This window comes from Erinaceus europaeus, chromosome 12, assembly GCF_950295315.1.
Source record: "Erinaceus europaeus chromosome 12, mEriEur2.1, whole genome shotgun sequence".
NCBI lineage: Eukaryota > Metazoa > Chordata > Mammalia > Eulipotyphla > Erinaceidae > Erinaceus > Erinaceus europaeus.
This window is the reverse complement of record NC_080173.1, coordinates 96,660,728-96,670,737: the sequence shown is the minus strand read 5'-3', so window position 1 is coordinate 96,670,737 and position 10,010 is coordinate 96,660,728. Positions and strand designations below refer to the sequence as shown.

The following is a 10,010-nucleotide window of genomic DNA, read 5'->3' as shown; positions in this document are numbered from 1 at the left end:
CCTCACAGGACCTTGTGTGACCTGTGCACCCCTGTAGAGAGAAGATGAAGAATGAAAACCTAGGGGTTTTATTGCCTCCAGGGTTAAAGCTGGGATCCATGCCAGCACGACAAATCCACTGCTCCTGGTGGCCATCCCCCCTCCCCAATTTATTGGATAGGACAGAGAGAAATTGGGAGAGGAGGGGAGATAGGAAGAGGAAAAGTCACTTGCAGATCTGCTTGGCTGCTTGTGAAGGAGCTCCCTGTAGGTGAGGAGCAGAGGCTCTAGCCCAGATCCTGTGTGGTCCTTGCACTTAGTACTATGTGCGGTTAACTGGGTGTGCCACCACCTGGCCCCCAAAACCTAGGTCTTTCCAAGTATGTCAGACATGGATGTATTTCTGGTTTTTTTTGTCTGTTTGTTTTGCTGTTTTCTTCTTCTTTTTTAAATATTTATGTGTTCCCTTTTGTTGCCCTTGTTTTATTGTTGTAGTTATTACTGTTGTTATTGATGTTGTCTTTGTTGGATAGGACAGAGAGAAATGGAGAGGGGAGGGGAAGACAGAGAGGGGGAGAGAAAGACAAACACCTGCAGACCTGCTTCACCACCTGTGAAGTGACTTCCCTGCAGCTGGAGAGCTGGGGACTTGAACCGGGATCCTTAGGCTGGTCCTTGCACTTTGCACCACGTGCGCTTAACCTGCTGCGCTACCGCCCAACTCGCTACCAGTCCCTTTTTTATCTTTAATTTTTCATCCCCCCTTTAAATGTTATTATTTATTTATTTATGAGAGAGGATGAGGGGATGCAGATTATGCAAAAGTCTTTTGTAAAAAATATTTATTCCTTTAGTTGCCCTTGTTGTTTTATTGTTGTAGTTGTTGTTGTTATTGATATTGTTGTTGTTGGATAGAACAGAGAGAAATGGAGAGAGGAGGGGAAGACAGAGAGGGGGAGAGAAAGACAGACACCTGCAGACCTGCTTCACTGCTTGTGAAGTGACTCCCCTGCTGGTGGGCTCCAACTGGAACCAGGATCCTTATGACAGTCCTTGTGCTTTGTGCCACCTGCGCTTAACCTGCTGAGCTACCACTCAAGTCCTTTTTTTTTTTTTTTTTTTTTTTTTTTTTTTTTTTTACCATAGCACTGCTTAGCTTTGGCTTATGGTGGTGTGGGGGATTGAACCTGGGACTTGATGGAGCTTCAAGCATGAGAATCTGTTTGCATAACCCTTAGCTATCTACCCCCACCCCCCCAAAAAAAGCAAAAGACTTTCATGCCTGAGTCTTTGAGGTCATAGATTCAGTTTCCTCACCAGAGTTGAGCAGTGCTCTTGTAAAAAAAGAAAATAAAAAAAATAAGAAGGAGAAGAAGAAGAAACAGGAGGAGGAGGGAGGGAGAAGGAGAAGGAGAAAAGTGGTCTGGGAGATGGTGCAGTGGATTCAGCAAAAAGGAGGTCCTGAATTCAGTCCCCAGCAGCACGTGTGCCAAAGTGACGTCTGGTTCTTTCTCTTATCTTCTTCATGAATAAGTAGAATATTAAAGAAAAGAAAAAAAACTAGAGCCACCTTGGTCTCTGAGAGTTTCTGAGGTCCTAGATTCAATCGCCCCAGTACCATCAGAGTTGAGCAACGCTCTGGTAAAAAGAAGGAGGAGGAGGAGGAGGACCGGGCGGTAGTGCACATGACGTGAAGCATAAGGATCTTCGTCGGGAGGGGGGCAGGTGGTGGTGCATCTGGTTGAGCGCACATGTTACAGTGCCCAAGGACCCTGGTTCGAACCCCTGACCCCCACCAGCAGAGGTAAAGCTTCACAAGTGGTGAAGCAGGACTGCAGGTGTCTCTCTATCTTTCTCTTCCCTCTCCATTTCTGACTATCTGTATCCAATAAATAAATAAAGATAATAAAAAAGTCTTTTAAAAAAGGATCTTCATTAAGCGCACGTGGCACAAAGTGCAGGGACCGGTGTAAGGATCCCGGTTCGAGCCCCCGGCTCCCCACCTGCAGGGGAGTCGCTTCACAGGCGGTGAAGCAGGTCTGCCGGTGTCTATCTTTCTCTCCCCCTCTCTCCCTATCTTCCCCTCCTCTCTCCATTTCTCTCTGTCCTATCCAACAACAAAGCAACGTCAACAATGGCAATAATAACCGCAACGAGGCTGCAACAACTAGGGCAACAAAAAGGGGGAAAAAATGGCCTCCAGGAGCGGTGGATTCATGGTGCAGGCACCGAGCCCAGCAATAACCCTGGAGGAAAAAAAAAAAAAAAAGGATCTTCATAAGGATCCCAGTCGAGCCCTGGCTCCCCACCTGCAGGGGGTTCGCTTCACAAGCAGGTCTGCAGGAGTCTGTCTTTCTCTCCCCTTCTCTGTCTTCCTCTCCTCTCTCAGTTTTTCTCTGTACTATCCGACAACAATGACAGCCACAACAACAACAACGATACACAAGGGCAACAAAATGGGAAAAAATGGCCTCCAGGAGCAGTGGATTCATAGTGCAGGCACTATGAATGTCTCTGATATCTGATTACTGTAAAAAATGGCGACTAATCCCTAGCACTGCAAAAAACGGTATCATCTGTTTTCCATCTACACCATGCCTCGGCCTCGCGTGAGCTTAATGTGCAGCTTGGCGATACGAGAATCCGGCATGAAGCCCAGCCAGTCTATCTTGGTGTTACTCTCAATCGCACCCTGTCATTTCACGAACATCTCATAAAAACTGCAGCAAAGGTGGGCACGAGGAATAACATCATTGCAAGACTGGCCAGCTCCTCATGGGGCGTGAGCGCTTCCACACTATGATCATCCTCTCTGGCATTATGCTATTCCACTGCAGAATACTGTGCCCCAGTATGGTTCCGTAGCCCCCATGTCCACTTGGTCGATTCCAAATTATATTCCTCCGTGAGGATAATTTCTGGAACCATCCGTTCCACCCCGGTTCCATGGCTACCAGTTCTTAGCAACATCGCCCTGCCAGATATTTGTCGGGATGCGGCATCATCTAAGTTCATTTCCCACGTCTACCTGGGAACCGGACCTGCCAATATACGCGGATATCTTTGCCTACCCTGTCCAACGCTTGACATCTCGTCATCCAATCTGGTCCCCTGTTGGATAGTATGCCAGCTCCCCCTGGCTTCTGCTTAACCATATGCCTATATAGGGATAGATTTAATCCCATTCAAAGCTTTGGTCTATTTACATAAATCAATTTTACATTTACATAAAGCACTCCCTCCAGGGCATTGGTGGTTCAGTGATAGGATTCTCTCCTGCTCCGCCCCCTCCTTGTCACACTCTGATTTTCACCAGTCACTTTTCTCTCCACCCTCTCTATATCACATCCTGTTTCCACCCTACTTGGAGAGTATAAAAACAGCTGCTCTTCTGATTAAACACACTTGGAAATTGCTTTCCGGCTCCAAGAGTTCCAGAGTGTATCTCCTGCAAAGTTGGTGCGGCAAGAGTTCCTGATCCCTCTCCCATGCAGCAGCCTAGATCGGCTCCAGTTGAGTTCTCTCCAAGCCAGAGAGCACTAGCTCGGGAAGAAGTACCCTCAGGCTATCCCGGCAGTCCCCTACGCCTACACTGAACTTCTCTGTTCCAGACTCTTGGAAACAGAGTTGGCAGTCAGCTGAGGTAAAGAACAAACACCTCATCACAGACCCCTGTGAGCGTCAACCCGGCTTTGACCTAGCACGTTATGATTGGGCCCTCCTCAATGGCTATCGAACAGGCCATGGCCGGTGCGCCGCTATGTTCCATCGCTGGGGAGCCAGAGACGACCCAAACTGCCCCTGCGGCTCCAGACAGACTATGACCCACATAGTCAACGACTGCCACCTCTCCAGATTCAAAGGAGGTCTCGAAACTTTACATCAGGCTCAACCTGACGCTGTTGACTGGCTACGGAAGAAGGGCAAACGCTAGAAGAAGAAGAAGTACAGGCACTGAGCCCCAGCAATAACCCTGGAGGCAAAAAAAAAAAAAAGACAGAAGAGAGGGAGAAGGAAAAGAAAAGAAAGAAACCGCAGTCACCTTGGCACATGTCAGAATTTGAACTCTGGACCTCATGCTTGAGAGTCCCATGATTTACCCACCATACCACCTCTAAACCTACACTTATCCCCCTTTTGTAAGTGAGAAAAGAGATGGGGGGGCTGTACCAAGACTTGTAAAACTGAGTAGAAGAAATACCAGTCTTTAGCTCAGATCTGCCCACTGACTGACAGTTGCCTCCTGTGTATGTGGGTGTGTCTAGGCTACAGTTGTCCGTCACCCCCCAACCCTTGGCTCCGACAGGCAGCAATACACTGTTGAGCACTGCTCCCACATTTACTGGGAGAATACCCACTGTGGGCATGGGTCTTGGGATGAAAATGCACAGGGCACCTTTGCACATCAGGCTTGCTGGAGGCTGTCTGAGGTGGCTTGTCTGGAGAAGACACCTGAGGCCTGTGCTCTTTGGGTTTGCCCTGGGACAGCCCCTGGGCTCATGAACGAAGGCAGCTGCACTTCTGTCTGGGGTCCAACAGCAGGTAGATAATCCAGGCTGGCCTATATAGGTCACTTCACCCCTTCCCAAGGCTGAGAGTTGGCCCCTCTAAATATAACCCAGGGGGCTGAGCTTAGGTCTATTTTAGGCCCAGGATGGGAGGTGGCCAGGCCTTCCCCAGGCTCTCAAAGAAAGCCACTGTTAGCTCCATCCTGCTACCGGGTGCTAGCATCGGCACCCTGACCGTCCATTACCTGCCATGCCAGAGGAGACTCAAGAAGGTAGGTCAAAATGAGGGGAGAGGGGCAAGAACCAGTCTTGTGACCTGTGAGACTGTTGGACCACAGAGAAACCTGTCTCCTGTCTCAGAGGCCTCAGTTTGGTGACTAATCATCACTCACCATGTCTCTACTAAGTTAAGGGATCTTGCATATGGAGGAAGAGCCTGCCACGTCTGAAATTCCTCCTCACCTTAGACCCCTGTGTGTTTCCCCTGCTCTAGACAGCACAGAGAGATCTGGGGGCGCTACCAGTGCGGTGACTCATGTATAGGTGGGTTAGTTACTTTCTTTCGGTCCTTTCTTCAGGGAGAAAGTCAGGATTAGGGCTGGGTTGTGGTACCAGAAAGCCATAGGCTTCTAGCCTTCCCCACCTTGAGCCTGAGTGCTCCCAACTGACTGAAGGTCCAGGTCCTGTGGGCCTGTGGCCTGGCCAGACTGAGTCTGTCAAGAACTTGGGGGCCTGTCACATGCAAGAAACACAGACTCAGGAAGTGCCTGCTACCGTGAAGCCAGGATGCAGGCAGCTGCTTTATACTTCAGCTTGGCGTGGCTGTCACCTCCCCTCATTACGTAGACAGCATTTTGCACCATATATATGTGTGTGGTGGGGGTAAGTTTGATTTGCAGTACAGTTGTTAACACAGGGGTACAACTTCTCACCATAATATATGATGGAAAAGGTCTCTTGGTTGTGTTTTATTTGTTTTGTTTTTGTTTAAGATGGGTTGATTGATTTGTGTGTGAGAGAGAGTCAGAGCAGCACACTGGCCTATGTGGTGTTGTGTCCAGGATCAAATTCCAGGCCTCATGCTTGTGAGTCTGATGCCTTATCCATTGCACCACCTCCTAGGCTACTCTGTTTGGCTTCTTAACAATGACATTTACTCTACCCTTGTAACAAACACATTCTTTTGTTATTTATTTATTTATGTATTTATTTTTGCCTCCAGGGTTATCTCTGGAGCTCAGTGCCAGCACTACAAATCCACTGCTCCTGGCAGCCATCACCCCCCCCCATTTATTTGATAGGACAGAGAGAAATTGAGAGGAGTGGGGGAGAAGGGAGAGAAAGATAGACACCTGCAGACCTGCCTCAACACTTGTGAAGTGTTCCCACTGCAGGTGGGGAGTGGGGATTCGAACCCAGGTCCTTGTGCATAGATAGTACTAGGTGCACCACTTCTTCTAGCGTTTGCCCTTCTTCCGTAGCCAGTCAACAGCGTCAGGTTGAGCCTGATGTAAAGTCTCGAGACCTCCTTTGAATCTGGAGAGGTGGCAGTCGTTGACTATGTGGGTCATAGTCTGTCTGGAGCCGCAGGGGCAGTTCGGGTCATCTCTGGCTCCCCAGCGATGGAACATAGCGGCGCACCGGCCATGGCCTGTTTGATAGCGATTGAGGAGGGCCCGATCATAAGGTGCTAGGTCAAAGCCGGGTTGACGCTTGCAGGGGTCTGTGATGAGGTGTTTGTTCTTTACCTCAGCTGACTGCCAGCTCTACCCGGCCCTCACAAACACATTCTTCATTCAATCTAAAAAGTATGGGAGGTCCCTAGCACCATCAATAGCCAGAGCTGAGTATGCTCTGGTTAAAAAATAAGGGAGGTGGGTGGTAGCGCAGCCAGTTAAGCACAGGTGGCGCAAAGTGCAAGGACAGCGTAAGGATCCAGCTGGTAGAGTGTATGTACTTTACTGTGTGAGCACCTAGACACCTGAGCACCACAAGGAAGCATCATGCATCATGCTTCAGGGGAAGCTTAATGAGCAGTGAAGTGGTGATTTGGTGTAAGAAATTTAGCCTTGGGTATCAGGGGCCAAAACTCAGGACCCTAAGCCCCATCGAGTCTCAAGACTGAGAGATAAACTTCAGACACCCTGGCGGGTGAAATGAAGCGGCCTGGAGGTGGACACACACACACACACACACACACACACACACACACCCTGCTCATGATGGTGCAGGGGACTGAATTTGGGATGTGGAGCCACCGGCATGAGGGTCTCTTTGCATAATTATTTTGTTATCTGTCCCCTTCCAATAGAGTATTTATTGACAAAAGTTTGTTCTATATCAGACCATAAGAGAGAAACACCACAAGTATCTTTGCTGGGGTACACAAATCATGACAGCTAATGACAGACCACCGTGGTGTTGCCATGTAACCTCTGTCTCTGCAGTAGGTTACTCATCATGCCTTCATTGTGCCGTCCATGTCCTGTGATGGGCAGTGGTCTTTGTCACAGATGCAGCTTTAGACCTTTTTGCCTTGAGGGTCTATTGACCCAAACTGCTCATTAGCTTAAGACATTCACCAGATGCCCCTCAGAGAACAGGACTCACAGCTGGAGGGGAAACATGAGGGACTGCAGGTGGCCAGCATTCCTTTGTTCTATACAGAGCTTCTCAGTAGTTAGGAAAACAGTTCAGCAGAGAAATCACTGATGGTCAGGTAACCCTTGGGACTCAGCTAAGAAGTTCCTCCTCACACCTCCTCCCCCTCCTCTCCTCCCCCTCCTCACACCTCCTCCTCCCCCTCCTCACACCTCCTCCTCCCCCTCCTCCCACCTCCTCCTCCTTGGGAATTTATTTATTTACTTGGCGGTAGCACAGCGGGTTAAGTGTGGCACAAAACGCAAGGACCGGCATAAGGATCCGGGTTTCAAGCTCTCGGCTCCCCACCTGCAGGGGAGTCGCTTCACAGGCGGGGAAGCAGGTCTGCAGGTGTCTATCTTGCTCTCCCCCTCTCTGTCTTCCCCTCCTCTCTCCATTTCTCTCTGTCCTATCCAACAACAATAATAATAACTACAACAACAAAACAAGGGCAACAAAAGGAAATATCAAAAAAAATTTTTAAGATTTTATTTACTTCTTAATGAGAAAGATAGGGGGAGAGAAAGAACCAGACATCAGACTGGTACATGTGCTGCCGGGGATTGAACTCAGGACACCCTTTGCAGCTTTGCGCTTTGCACCTTGTGCTCTTAACCCACTGCACTACTGCCTGCCCCCCCCCCCCTTTTAACCAGAGCACTACTGCTCAGCTCTGGATTATGGTGGTGCGGGGAATTGAACCTGGGACTTCGGAACCTCAGGCATGAGAGTCTGTTTGCATAACCATTATGCTATCTATCCCCGCCCATGTATTGACCTGTTTTATAGATGCCTTTTTATTAAAAAGAAAAAATTAAAAATAGCAAAAAAAAAAAAAAAAGTGGCACACCCAGTTATCGGGGCTAGGTGGTGGCACACTTTGTTGAGTGCATGTGTTACAATGCGCAAGGACCCAGGTTCAAGCCCCCAGTCCCCTCCTGCAGGAGGAAGGCTTTGCAGATGGTGAAGCAGTGCTGCAGGTGTCTATCTGTCTCTCACCCTTTCTTCCCCTTCCCTCTCACTTTCTGGCTGTCTATCCAATAGTTTTTTTAAAAATTAAAATGTTTTTAATTTTTTAATATTAATTTATTTTCCCTTTTGTTGCCTTGATTTTTATTGTTGTAGTTGTTATGGTTGTCGTTGATGTTGGATAGAACAGAAAGAAATGGACGGAGGAGGGAAAGACAGAGAATGAGAGAGAAAATAGAAACCTGCAGACCTGGGAGTCGGGTGGTAGAGCAGTGGGCCAGGCGGTAGTGCAGCAGGTTAAGCGCAAATGGTGCAACTCGCAAGGACTAGTGTAAGGATCCCAGTTCGAGCCCCCAGCTCCCCACCTGCAGGAGGGTCACTTCACAGGCAGTGAAGCAGGTCTGCAGGTGTCTATCTTTTTCTCCCCCTCTGTCTCCCCTCCTCTCCATTTCTCTCTGTCCTACCCAACAACAGTAACAACAATAAAACAACAAGGGCAACAAAAAGGGAAAAAAAATAGCTTCCAGGAGCAGTGGATTTGTGGTGCAGGCAGCAAGCCCCAGCAATACACTACGAATCCACTACTCCTGGTGTTTTTTTTTTTTTTTTTTCAATTTTATTGGATAGGACAGAGAGAAATGGAGATAGAGGGGGAGACAGAGAGGAAGAGAGATAGACACCTGCAGACCTGCTTCACTGCTTGTAAGGTGTCCCCTCTGCAGGTGGGGAGTCAGTGGCTTGAAGCTGAATCCCTGTGCAGGTCCTTGCACTTCATAGTACGTGTGCTTAACTGGGTGCAACACTGCTCCCCACCTGTGTTCTCTCTGTTCCTATCAAGCTTAAATAATTTTGTCAAGTGTGAGAGAAGCATAGTCCAGTGCAAATAAATAAATAAGATGATCTCCAACCACTACCCAGACATACACTAACAGCCTATTTTTATTTACTTTGAGTATACAAAGAGTCAGTTTCAAATAAATTATGAACGTTGAGTTATAATCCTGAAAGTGACAGAGACAAAGAGTCCAGAGCCCTTAACTCTATTAGGCAAGTTCCCATAATGTCTCCTCCCACTTTGTTATCAGTTTCCAGATGGGCATCTAGAGGTCTTGAGGAGCCAAGATTAAAAGTCATACTAATTAGGAGACAGGTGGTGGCGCACCTGCTTAAGCGCTCACATTATAGTACGCAAGGACCTGGGTTCAAGCCCCTGGTCTCCACTTGCAGGGGGAAAGCTTCATGAATGGTGAAGCAGGGCTACAGGTATCTCTCTATCTCCCTCTCTATCTCCTCTCAATTTCTCTCTGTTTCTATCTAATAAGTAAATAAAAATATACTTTTATATTTAATACTAATTAAAATTTATCAATAGCACGTGTGTTTGTTTAATTAGTGAGCAAAAGCTGTTAGACGTGCAAAAAAATTCCTCTTTTGCAACCGAGCTCCTTACTCACTGTGAGTTTTGATAGACATAAGAAGGAACGGGAGTCGGGCGGTAGCGCAGCGGGTTAAGCGCACATGGCACAAAGCGCAAGGACCAGAATAAGGATCCCGGTTCAAGCCCCCAGCTCCCCACCTGCAGGGGAGTCGCTTCACAATCAGTGAAACAGGTCTGCAGGTGTCTGTCTTTATCTCCCCCTGTCTTCCCCTCCTCTCTCCATTTCTCTCTGTCCTGTCCAATGACGACCACATCAATAAAAATAGTAACTACAACAATAAGACAACAAGGGCAACAAAAGGAAATAAATAAATAAATATTAAAAAAAAAAAAAAAGAAGGGACCTGCCTAAAACAGGTGGGAAGTGGTGGGGTTGGTTAATTGATGATGAAGGTCTGACTTCTGGCAGAATGAGTGGGGAAAAAGCATTCAAGAAATCTCAGCCACATTGGAATAATTTGCCGTCTGGTTGGAAT

General features: G+C 47.9%; 1 protein-coding gene and 1 non-coding gene across 2 annotated transcripts in view; both read left to right on the top strand.

Annotated features, from left to right (window-relative positions):
• The first annotated feature begins 4,633 nt into the window (after window positions 1-4,633).
• The window catches only part of LSMEM2 (leucine rich single-pass membrane protein 2), a 10,234-nt gene continuing 4,857 nt past the window's right edge, over window positions 4,634-10,010 (top strand). The window contains exon 1 of the mRNA XM_060204906.1: window positions 4,634-4,759. Coding sequence (XP_060060889.1) covers window positions 4,634-4,759 — 126 coding nt within the window. The remainder of the gene's footprint in view (window positions 4,760-10,010) is intronic.
• On the top strand, window positions 9,467-9,582 carry LOC132542338 (small nucleolar RNA SNORA40). Its single transcript, XR_009553421.1, has one exon. It is a non-coding gene; the product is annotated as a small nucleolar RNA SNORA40 (small nucleolar RNA).